The sequence below is a fragment of the Emys orbicularis genome, chromosome 2, assembly GCF_028017835.1.
Source record: "Emys orbicularis isolate rEmyOrb1 chromosome 2, rEmyOrb1.hap1, whole genome shotgun sequence".
In the NCBI taxonomy this organism is placed as follows: domain Eukaryota; kingdom Metazoa; phylum Chordata; order Testudines; family Emydidae; genus Emys; species Emys orbicularis.
The window spans coordinates 257,119,693-257,132,195 of NC_088684.1; the positions used below are offsets into that span (position 1 = coordinate 257,119,693).

Below are 12,503 nucleotides of genomic sequence, written 5' to 3' on the forward strand. Positions count from 1 at the left end.
AATAATTTTATTGGAAAAAGGCCTTTTTTAATTAAAACATTTTATTGGGAAAAATCAGACCACCTCCAATTGTGGACCTTCTATTTTCTTAGACAGGCATAATGGAGAAGCCAGTCTTCTTTATTTTCCATCAGGATGTGTTTCTAAAGCTTGGATTATATTTAGGCTTGGAAGGATCAGATTTTATCATTCAGCACAAACACAAACCAATGAAGAAATATTTCCATCAATAGTAATCAAAATTTAGTTTGGCAATAAAAATGCTGCTTGAGAACTTAGTAGAGTTTGATTTTAAAACATTTACTTTGTCAAGATCACGTCAAAATATGCAATTATGTTTTAATGGTTATAAAGCTTTAACTTTTTGAATTTCATAATCTACTGTCATTAAATAATTATTGTCAACCACTCCTACAGTCTGACATCCCCATAATTTCCCACAACTGTGAAAATTTTAAAATATAAACAAATTGGAAGAAATGCTTACAAACAAACTTCAATATTATCCAATCAAAATGTTATATATCTACACACTTTGATTGGATAATATATATAATTGAATTCTGCCGTGCCTAATTATGTGTTTCAAGCAATTCTGAAGGGGAATATCAAGTTTAAATTCCATAAACCTGGCACCCCCCCATGGAACCACTGACCACAACCAGAAGAAATGAATTTTGACAAATGAAAAACCCTCAACATGTTCCTGTAGCTGATTTAGCTAAAAGCCAACAGAGTGGTCTGTACCAGTTTTAGATTCCTCTAGAAAACATCTGCAAAAGGAAAGGCCATAGAATAATTACTTCCACTCTAGAGTTACAATGAATCTTCTTAGCACTAGTTTTGAAATATGGATATATATTTAGAGTTTAAATCATCGTGAACTTGGTAAAATATCTAACCTTTTTACTTGCAGTTCAAACTTGATGCTGAAATCAGCATTTTCAAAATGCTGAACAGAAAATCGGATGCCAGTGGAGAACTATGAAAAAACAAACATTTTGTGAGTAACATTTTGAAAGGATGGTTTAAATGTCTGTTATTTTTTGTAGTGAACCTAATCAAGACACTCATTAAAGTGTGCACTCCCACCCCGAAACAAATGAAAGAGTCAGTTATTAAAAGTGGCAGTTTTAAAGACATGACTCATCATGGGAAAACCAGCACTCTTTAAAGTTATGATTTTTAGATTTGTACAAGCAGTGTGCAATTGTGCATTAATAACTATTAAGGGGACACCATTAATCTAAAACCTAGTCAATTAAAAAAATATAGAGGCAGGACTACTTGAAATGTTTTTCATTTGGAACTGAAACTGTGCCAGCAGTGTTCAGCCTGTAAAGACCCTCTGAATCCTCCTCAAATTACATTTATTGCCTTGCATCATACACACACTGTTTTGATCAGAATCCTTCTTGTGCTCCCTGAAAATGTTGGTTGCATGGCAATACATGCATATTTAGAAACAAATTCTTCTTGAGAATTCCATCAGTTATCGTTGGGAAACTGGGCCATCAATCCTCCATTTTCAACCAAAGTTTGAACTTCTCAGTTCTCATTTTTTTCATTTTATTTTCTTCTTTGTCCTACTTTTCTCTGCTTGCTCGTGTGGCATCTTCACCAACACAAACACAATAATCTACAGTTCTCTTTTCAGACCTAGAATCAACAGCATTCAAGAGGAATGCATTTCATCCTGCATTTATGCTTCTAGTCACTATTTGGTCATTTCTCATGTTTTACCAACCATCTTGGAGTAATGCCAGTGTTGATACTTTAAGTCTGCTGTTAATTTTTCCTCTCTTTCTTCACTTGCAGCACATAATGATGGATTGGTGAGTTTAAATCCATCTAGAGGACTATTTTTAGGGTGAAATGTTTCAATCTTTTCCTTCAGTTATTCATTTTGTGCTATGTGGAAGGCAATATTGTTAGCATAAAAGCATGCTACAAGTTTAGGTCTTTGTCTTTCAATCATTTAAACAGCATAATCACTGATGATTCTTGTCACTGTCTGTAGTGTCTAAGATGAACAGAAACCACTCCTGAAGTAAGCTGATGCTGAATAGATGCTTGAAGGCATGGAAGGGATTTAATTTGTCATTATGGCTACATTCTGATGATTATGATGGTGGCAGTATCAAAAATGTATCTGCAATACACATACATTTAAAGTATTATTTAAATTTAATGAAGCAAAACCTTTCACTGCAGTGGTGCTGGAACACTCTTTACAGTGGGCGTGCTGAAAGCCAGTGGTCCCCAAACTTTTTACCTCACACCTGCTCCTTAACCCTGTCTGGGCCCGCTCTCCCCAGAGCTGTGGCCAGGACCGAACTGTGGCTCCGGGAGCGGGGAGGACACGGACAGGAGTAAAGGGGCAGAGTCTGGAAGCACAGCTGGGGGCAGGAGCAGAGCCCCAGGCACGGGTCCTGCAGCCAGGACCTTGGGCACAGGGCTGAGAACAGAACCGCAGGCACAGGTCCTGCAGCTGGGACCCTGGGCACAGGGCCAGGAGGAGAGCCCCAGGCACGGGGCCTGCAGCCAGGACCCTGGGCACGGGGCTGGGAGCAAAGCCGCAGGCATGGAACCAGCAGTGCCAGGACCCTGGGTGCAGGGCCGGCAGCCGGGACCCTGCACAAAACCTGGGGGTGCTGCAGCACCCCCCATACCCTAGTTCCCGCACCTATGTTTCACTGAGTGAAGTAAGAAAGCAAGGTAAGAAATTCAGGATTTTTTCCACTGTATCTAATGGCCAGTGTATGGTGAATTTTTATTAGTGTTAATGTAAGAGAGATCCAGTGAAGCAGAGATACAGTTTCCCTCTGATCTAATGGAGCAGACATGCACTGCAGTTTTGATGATCTATTAGACCTCTATCAGCCTGGGCGTAATCCCTTATTTAATACTGAAATAGCACTCCTACCGTAAAATACTAATGAACTGCAGATGTTGCCTCTGTGTGGTCATATGTCTTTTCTATGGCTGAGAGTAGTTGACTCTACTAACAATAATGGAGCAAAGGTCTCAGATATGCCACTGGTGAATCTCCAGAGGCCACTGGAGTGGCCAGTATGTTGCTGGATCTCTAGCAGCAAGTTTATCTTTATTGGCACAATATTAACATGATTTTCATTTTCATTTTCCAAATGAAGTTTATTAGTTTTGTCAGGATTATATTATCATGAACCAGATCAGATTCCCTATGGTGTCTCTTAAGGCTCCATTCTATTATTATTATGGCACCCAGGATTATGCTAGGAGACAGATGACTGCTTCTCACTTACTGCCTACATACAACCCACATTAATCTTATTTTTGAAAAGTGTATTTTAGTGCATATAAAAGGTACAACATTGGCAACCGTGGCGACTGAGATCTCTGTATACCAACGAAACAGGCAAACTTCCCTACACTAGCACATCATCTTCTTTTGTGTGGCAACTTCAAAAGCAACATTAAAGGTTGACATCCAAGTTTGTCATCAACGATATGGCTTCTGGTAACATGGAACGAATCAAGGCTGTCCTTCCAGAGAAGTATTTTAGAGGGCAGTTGTTCACTAGGTGTTCCATGGTTTGGATGTCTTCTCCACATTCATATATTGAATCATCCTTCATTTTCCATTTGTGTAGTAGGCAATGCAGGTGTGTGGTTCTGGTGTGGTTCACTGTCATCCATATCTTATGTACTATGGTGAAGCCAGGTGGTTGGTCTGTAGGATCCATGAGCAGGTCTTGATTCTTGACCCTGCTATTTTCTCAAATCTCATTATCTTTTGGTGACAGTCCTGAGGTTTTGAGAGCTTTGTCTGCCAAGGTGTTCCTAGACTTATGGTGGGATGTCGAATGGGGCAGAGGGGTTGGAGATCTTCACAGATGGCAAAGTCTGGGTTCACTATCACATGCTCATATTGTTGATGCTTCTCTTTTGGAGGGATGGTGATAAGATATGCATGAGAACAGGAAGTTAGACTGTCGGAGTTGAATTCTGCACCCCTGTACAATTCTCATAGTTCAATTACACATTGACAAGTTTCATATTTATGCTACCTGCCCATACGGGCATGCAGTATTCAGCTGCTGAGAAAACAAGGGCCAAGGTGGCTGTCTGCAAGGTGTGAGGATCTGCTCCCCAACTAGCCCCAACTAGTTTGTGGACTATATTGTTCCTAGCATTTATCTTGGCAGCGGTCTTCATCAGATGTTGGTGGTACATGGAGCTTCTATCCAGAACCACCCTGAAATATTTTGGGAAATACTCGTAATTGAATTTGGTGCCACAGAAGGTGACATTCAAACACTTCTTTGCATGGTGGCTGCTCAGGTGGGACATAAAAACATAAGAACAACCATACTGGGTCAGAACAATGGTCCATCTAGCCCAGTATCCTGTCTTCCAACAGTGGCCAATGCCAGGTTCTTCAGAGGGAATGAACAGAACAGGAAATCATCAAGTGATCCATCCCCTATTGCCCATTCCCAGCTTCTGGCAAACAAAGGCTAAGGACACTTCAGAGTATGGTTTTGCATCCCTGCCCACTCTGGCTAATAGCCATTGATGGACCCATCCTCCATGAACTGTTATAGTCTTGGCCTTCACAACATCCTCTGACAAAGAGTTCTACAGGTTGACTGTGCGTTGTGTGAAGAAATACTTCCTTTTGTTTGGTTTAAATCTGCTGTCAATTAATTTCATTTGGTGCCCCCTAGTTCTTGTGTTATGAGAAGGAGTAAATAACACTTCCTTATTTACTTTCTCTACTCTAGTCATGATTTTATAGACCTCTATCACATCCCCCCCTTAGTTGTCTTTTTTCCAAGCTGAAAGTTCCCAGTCTTATTAATCTCTCCTCACATGGAAGCTGTTCCATACCCCTAAACATTTTTGTTGCCCTTTTCTGTACCTTTTCCAATTCCAATATATATTTTTGAAATGGGGCAGCCAGATCTGCATGCAGTATTCAAGATGTGGGCATACCATGGATTTATATAGAGGCAATATGATATTTTCTGTCTTATTACCTGATCACAGGTGCTTTGTCCTGGCCTAAATCCTCTTTAGGGATGTAGTATAACTGTCTGGAGTAACATCCTTTCCAAAAGCTTGTACGTTACACATAGTAATGATATCAGCGGGTGTTTTTTCAGAGTGTGGCTGCGTTCCCTGGTCTCGGGATGACAATGACCTTTCCCTGTTTCCATACCTTGGGTGTTTGGCCAACGGCATGCATGTTGGGAAAGAACTGCGTCAGCCAGTCATGGCCATGTTGCCATATGTTTTTCAGAAATTCTGGGAAGATGCTGTCTGGGCCTGCAGCCTTGCCAAGTTCGGTGAGTGTTATGGCCTTGTTCACTTCTTCTCTAGCGAATGGCTTTGATAGATTCATTGTTGCTGGGCAGTCAGATAGGGAACGATACAGCGCTTTCCCACGTTAAGTGTGCCTTATCCCTATTCATTTCCAATCTCCATTCAATCTTTGACCTCTCTTGCTGAGATTACCTCATTAAAAACTCCAACATTATTGGCAGACACCTCCCATTAGTATGTAGAAGCCATACTTGAAGCCATGGAACAGCCATCAGAAATGGTAATGACTTGGGAAGGACTTCAGTCTTTAAGACTCTCAATCTGATACCTTTCAGTGTACTAGACAAGCATTTCAGTTAAAAATATTTAGATTCAATTTCTGCCTCTTGTCCTGTGCTTTAGTGCAGGTATATTTACTTTGGAGTGGCAGCATGAAGTTATAGTCAACATTCTGGGCCACACTTTGTGGTTTTTCCTGTTTTTTAATGTTTTGAAAAGGTTAAATACATTTCATGAATAGTAAATGATTTCAAAATCATTGATTTGGCAAAAGCCAGAGACCCTGTAATCCTGGTCCTAAGAACGTATTCTGAAGATGTGACACTGCAGACAGTTCTAAGTTTTACTGCAGTAGTAGTATTCCACAGGGTACATCACTAAACCCTGCCACACAAACGTGCCAGCCTTTCCAAACAAGTTGGTCTTAAATTGCTGCAGAATTGTAGGGGCTCCAGGTATTGAAGAGGCACTGTTGTGTCTCTGTAGTTAAGGGTTTAAGAATGTTTGATTATGATCTCACCCCCACAACATCTACAAAAAATCCCTTTCTGACTGAATATTTTAAAAACCACTGATCTCTTGCCAGAGCATAAGTGTTTTACAAAGTTGGAGGTGGATCAGAGCAGCTGTTTATGAGTTATGTGATTTGAAGAAATGACTGGTATTTCACTGTTGGAAATGTGCTAACTTGGTTTGCCATCACACAGCTTAGAAACTGTCTGGTACAGGAACTCCAGTCCTTTGGCCTTTACTAGGCCCCCATGAGAACTAGTTCCAGAGTTAAAGTTAGTATTCAAAGCTTATGTGGTATATCCAGACTTGTTGATGTTTGGATTTTTTTAAATTACAGTCTTCATTTACCTTGACTTTCAAACGCTTGGTTCTTTTCTTATAAATAGGGCTTCTGATTTTAGGGTTTTTTTAAATCAATAAATAGTGATGAAACACCCCCAATACAATAAATAAGTTGGTGTTTATCCAATAAACACCAGAAAAACACCATAAATGCTTACATGTACCTAAGGGTTTGTCTACAAAGAACACTAATGCAGACTATGGAGTATGATTTCTAACATGCCTAAATATGTTGCGCATCAGTTGGCCTGTGCAGACCCTTCTGGTGCATAGTAGGGAACATTTCAAAGAGATTACAGCTGTACATATTGTAATGGGTAATGTATATAATATAAATGTATATATGTGCATTACTCATTACAGTATATACAAAGAGAAAGTCTCGAAGCCCCCTGGTTTTTGGACATAAACATGAAACTCAAAAATTGCTATAAATAAACACTAAAAAATGAAATACCCCCCCAAACAGAAGCCCTATGTATAAACTGTAATGTTCTTATGTTTTAAATGAAGTTTTCTGTTTACAATTTCCTCTCCACCTTAATTATGGAATCATAGGGTTAGACAGGACCGCAAGGTTTATCTAGTCTAATGAAATATTTTGTTTAGGAATATTTGGTAATGTTACATTAATTTCAGCTTTAGACCTCATCCTGCAGGAAAACAGGGAAGTGATCAACTATGATGTAAGAATGACAAATTATGAGATGACAGATGAGAACACTCCTGCTTTAGGGTCAGATCATGTGGGACCAAGAAAGGGCTGTAGAAGGCCCTGCGTGCTGTGGAACTGGTGTGGTCACGCTGCATGGGGACAAGTGGGAAAGCTGTTATTTATACTGCTCTACAAGAAATGCATTCTTTCTGGCATCACAGAAAATTATAATCCACATTTGTCCCCTAATCTCCCTATTTTGGGTTTCTCCTGAGCCAAAACAGAGAATTTGTCAACTGGCAGGTTGTGCTGTGTTTTTATGAACAAGTATTTGTGAGAGAAGGTTGAGACAATCAAGTTAATTGCAGCATAAATCACCATGGCACTTTTGGGCAAGTATTCTGGCTACAGTGATTGAAGATGGGCTGAGGAGGCGGTGTTTGGACCTGGATTAGGTTTGGGTATCTTTGTGGCTTGGGAGCAGAAATGCTGCTCATTCCATAGGGGGCATCCTCTCCGTCTGTCTCTTGACAAAACAGCTCAGGAAAAACTCCAGCAGCAGAACCTGACAGAGTTTCCTCCCACAAGAATCCTCTCCCATTGATTACATAACTATAAAAAGCTTGGGTTTAATTACATTTTTTGATATTTAGTTAAATGGTCATAGCATTACCCCTTTGAATTATGGTTATGTGAGTATCCACATACAATCATAATTCAAAGGGGTAATGCCATAACCATTTAACTAAATATCAAAAATGTAATTAAATCCAAGCTTTTTTAGTTACATAATAAGCCATGCTAGTAAAACTGCTCTCTCCCAGCCTGGAAAGAGACTCTCCTGGGCCTCTGGCTCACAGCCTTTTTATACAGGCAGCTGACTGGGGCGTGGCCTAGCTGCGGCCGCTTCCCCAATCAACCCAGTTTAACAGCTCTCAGCCACAACCTTCTCCCAGGGCTGACTTTAACCCTTTTTCTGCTGGAGTGGGGGAGGCGCCCCACTACATGAAGTCACATTAAAAGGAGAAAATGAACACATCTACCACTATGAATAAGGATTCCAATCTCATTACCCTGGTGAAATGCCAGTGATACTAATGGAATGAGTCCCAATTTACACTGGTGTAAGTGAGAGCAGAAACAGGCCGAAAATCATGAATGTTTTCAAGCATCAGATTATTAGTCCTAAGGCAGTATAGTATTATGTTATTACACCAACAATTTCCAGTCCAGATAAAAGAATTTGTTTTAGCTGCTGCTTATTGGGATGCATTCTGCTAATTGAGTAGATTTCCATTAGCTTCCCTTAAAATTAAATTAGATAAAATCAGCAAATGTATCTGGTTTTCTCTTACATTTGTTCCAGCCACCATGGGATTTCCAAGGTCACAAACCACCATTCTAGTTTCATTTTCCATCTTGTAATCACAGCTCAATACACGTAGTGCCTGTAACAAAAGAACACCAATATGGAGGTCAAAGGTCAGAGCAAAGTGTATCCTGTTGAGATAATGATGCCTTTTGTTTATGAAATTTCTTTTGATTTCAAACCCCTGTGTGCATCTCTACATGGACTCTTAATTGGTTACTGTTGGCCAGTGGAGGGAGTCTGACACCAAAAAGAAACAAATGGGAAACTAGCCAGTATTTTGAGAGAGAGAGAGAGAGAGAGAGACCATTTAATTTCTTCCCAACTCTCAGTCCTGTACCCTATCATCTAGTAGGGTGACCAGACAGCAAGTGTGAAAAATTGGGACAGGGGGTGGGGGGTAATAGGAGCCTATATAAGAAAAAGACCCAAATATCGGGACTGTCCCTATAAAATCGGGACATCTGGTCACCCTATTGTCTAGCCTGTGCTGTTCAGCATTAAGAATAACTTTGAAGACATGTTCTCATCTTCCTCTAGCAAAGATATGTTCACGTTTTCTATAGAGAAGTCAATGTAAAGTTTGTTCTGATGTTTCCCCCTCTACTTCCCCTGCAGCTCATGCCTCTCATATCATCTATGTACAAAGTACAAAATCCTATATACAAAGTGCTAAGTGCAGAGGAAGCAGCAGTTGTAAGATGGTGGAAGTTAAAAGACACAGACTAGAAACAAAACAAAGTAAGATCAGTCTTTTCTGTTTTCCTCTTTGGCATCTTTAATAAGAGAAACAAACTCAGAAGTAACAACAGAAGTCACTGATCTTCTAAAAATTAGGATGCATCTGGAATTGTTGCTATAGGTCCCCACCCACCTAATTTTGTTTAATTTTAAAGTTCCCACAGATTAGGTAATACATGACAGGTCATTATTTATATAAGAAAGAGCTGGGAGAACTTCAGGACACAGCCTGCAAGTTCAACCCATGCCCTTCCTGGCAGGTGAAGGACAGTGTGGACCTGCTGAGCCCATTGTTAGTTGAGATTGGCAAGGGTTGTACATTTCCTAAATGAAGCAACTGTGAAGCCCCTGCCCATGAAACCATCTCTTGATACTGTCAATATTACCGTTGGGGAATGTCCAACTTCCCTTTGTAGGAAGGGAAAAAAAGTGAGTTTTACTGCATGTCCAGGAGGTTAATAACCATTCCAGCCTCTTGTAATGGCAAGGAATGGGTTTTAGAGGCACAGGCCCTCGAGGGAGAACGCCCTGCCAGCAGCCCCTTCTCTCTCAAACCAAGGGCTGCTATATTGTGCACCTTGTACTTGAATGGCAGCTCTGACTCTTTGATGGCCACCTTAGGAACAACATTGTGTGGAGAATGGAGGGGTGGGGAGGAATGGATCCATTGATCCCTTTGGCAGCAGAAGAGAAAAAGAATGAGTCAAGCTAAATTTGTATCAAGATGTTTCATCTCATCTTCATTGGCTTTGCCCAGAGTTCTCTCTCAGGAGGATACAGTATCAGACCATCCTGGCCTTTGCTTCATACTGATTAATGAAGGTCACCGGTTAATACATTTTCAACCATCCACAATCTAATAAAGGACAAGTCCCCGAGTTTTGCATAAATCATTCAAACCTGGTGTGAAGGATGAGGGGCAGATCTGAATGGACTTATGAATACTGAATGCGACTGCCTCAGGAAATAATGACCTTGTACACATGACAGGGCTGTTAGAAGACAACACAAAGGGTCCAGTTAAAACACCTAATGATAAACTTGTTAGGATGTTACAAAACAATAGCTGGGCTATTAACCATGAAGATACTCCTTCACTTCAGCCCAAAAGTTACACAGCTGTATTGCCAAGGCTGGGAATAGACAGATCAAAAGGACTTAAAACAGTTAAAGTCAGTATCAAGAGCATGGGGGAGGCAGTTGTCAATGAGATGTTCACAGAAGAACAGAGAGACACGCCCTATGGAGGGGGTCTGATGCAGCTGGGCCTTCCTGGGGATGGTAAGCCTTAGAGAGCATAGACATGCATAGAGACCACTAAGGTGTTAAATTCCTTTTTCTCTCATGCTTTGCTATGCTATTAAATAACAATTTGTTTTTATAAAGCTGCCTGGTCACTGTATTAACTACTGGTTAGAGCTCCCAAAGGGAAGACTTGCAGGTTCTGAGCCCAGTTGTACCTGCTGAGAAATCATGGACAGTACACAGAAGGTTGTAGCCTGAGCTCTAGTCTAAGAGTGGGAGACTTATGGGATTCCAACCCAGGACAGGTGAAGGCATGAATTCTGGTACCTTAAGGAGGTGCACTCAGAGATCAGGGAGGAGTTAAAGGTATAGCTACCTCTGTAACTAAGACATCTAGTTGCAAATCCCATCTATTTGCTCAGTACTTTGGGGGAAAGGAAGTGGGATAAGGGCTGGTATTCTTTGATTTGCCTTTACTAACTTATCAGTTGGTTAATTTCTGCTGTGAGGTAATTTAACCTGTTAAATCTTTTCATGCTTTTAAAGGATTTGCCAAGGGTGCTTGGAGCTAAGAATAGGCGCTCACACTGTGGATAAGCTAACAATTGCAGTTAAATGTGTGTGGGAATCTATGTGCATAAATGCATATTCAACTCAATCCTTCTCTTGTGCAAATTTAGTTTAAGATGTTACATAAATGTCCAATCATCAGTACTATATAGTTTAAGGTTGTTATATAAAAGTTGTACCATCCACTACCACAAAGTATACCAACCCCTTTGTGACTTCCTCCTGCCAAAAGAGTCTAAGCAAATAAGTGGCTTTTGGAACTAAATATCAGAGATTCATGCAAAATCAGTGGCCTGATCCTTAATTAGACTGTAAGTGGCTGATGTTACAGTATTTATGTAACAGACAATGTCAAAGCTAATTTGTGCAATATAAGGATGGGGCAAAGGGTCAGTCTGTGATAGGATGCCCAAAATGTGAAATTATCTTTGGTAATACATTTTTTTTTCAGAGATCACCTCTTAGAGGTAGTTACAGCAAAGTTAGAGGTAGAACACCAAAATTAGAAGTGGCAGAAGGAGGATAACAAGAAAAAGGAGAGAGATTTACACATCCAGCATTGCCAGTTCCATTGGTTTCACATGTAACTGAGCAACATTGTAGATTCAGCCACAGAACCCTTTTACTAGCCGTATGCAGCAATTTATATTTTTATAGTAGCACATGGCCTTTTTGGCAGTCTTGAACAGCAGCTAAACCCCACCAATTAACACTTGTACTCCCAGGGCACATTTTAACGGGAAAATGACTGGATACTTTAACTAATCCAGCTGCCTACATATGCACTAAGAACAAACGGACTGTCTTGGCTGTCTCAGCAATGAACTACTAATTGGTAATAGTGTAGTTAATGGACCCAGACTACTGAATAAAAATGCCCTCCTGCCCCCTTTAAAAAGTTATTTAACCATCTTTCACAAATAATGTTATATTTTCCCAGACAGGACATGCTTTTCAATTGACTGAGTGCCAGCAGATGGATTGTTGCTATTCAAACATTAGAAGACCTGATCTCTGTGCCAATTATCTAGTTCCAATTAAATCATATCTCATCTAGCTAGCAACCTTTTACCCATTTCACTAACAAGATTTTACAAGTGAGCCAAGAAAGCTTTTTTATTTTTTTGTTAAGTGTGTCACTCTCCCGCCCACAAAAGCATAGTGCTAATAGCACTGGCTATTTGTGTGAGAAGCCATGGGAGAACATCTCCATACATTGCAGCCAAGACTCTCATTTTGACTGCAATGCCTCTGCTGTTCCCAGCCAGAGCAGAGACAGTGAGCCGTGCCAAACTGTGTAATGTCTTTGTCATGTGGACAAACACCTAGCAGGGGCTAGGAAAACACTTCATTTGCATTCACTTATCACTTTATGAGGATTTGGACTCCAGTCTCCTGCAGAGTGGAAAGGCAAGAGCCTGTGCTTATTGTGCCATCCAAGATCAGTGTGATAAGTTTTTCAGGGCAGGGACTGTCTTT

The 12,503-nt window shown here is 40.5% G+C and overlaps 1 protein-coding gene across 1 annotated transcript in view; it reads right to left on the reverse strand.

Annotated features, from left to right (window-relative positions):
• Positions 1-12,503, reverse strand: part of ITGA8 (integrin subunit alpha 8) — a 181,501-nt gene that overhangs the window by 62,694 nt on the left and 106,304 nt on the right. The window contains exons 21-22 of the mRNA XM_065398815.1: positions 8,455-8,547; positions 903-982 (exon numbers count right to left, since the gene is read on the reverse strand). Of these exons, the coding sequence (XP_065254887.1) occupies positions 903-982; positions 8,455-8,547 (173 nt within the window). The remainder of the gene's footprint in view (positions 1-902; positions 983-8,454; positions 8,548-12,503) is intronic.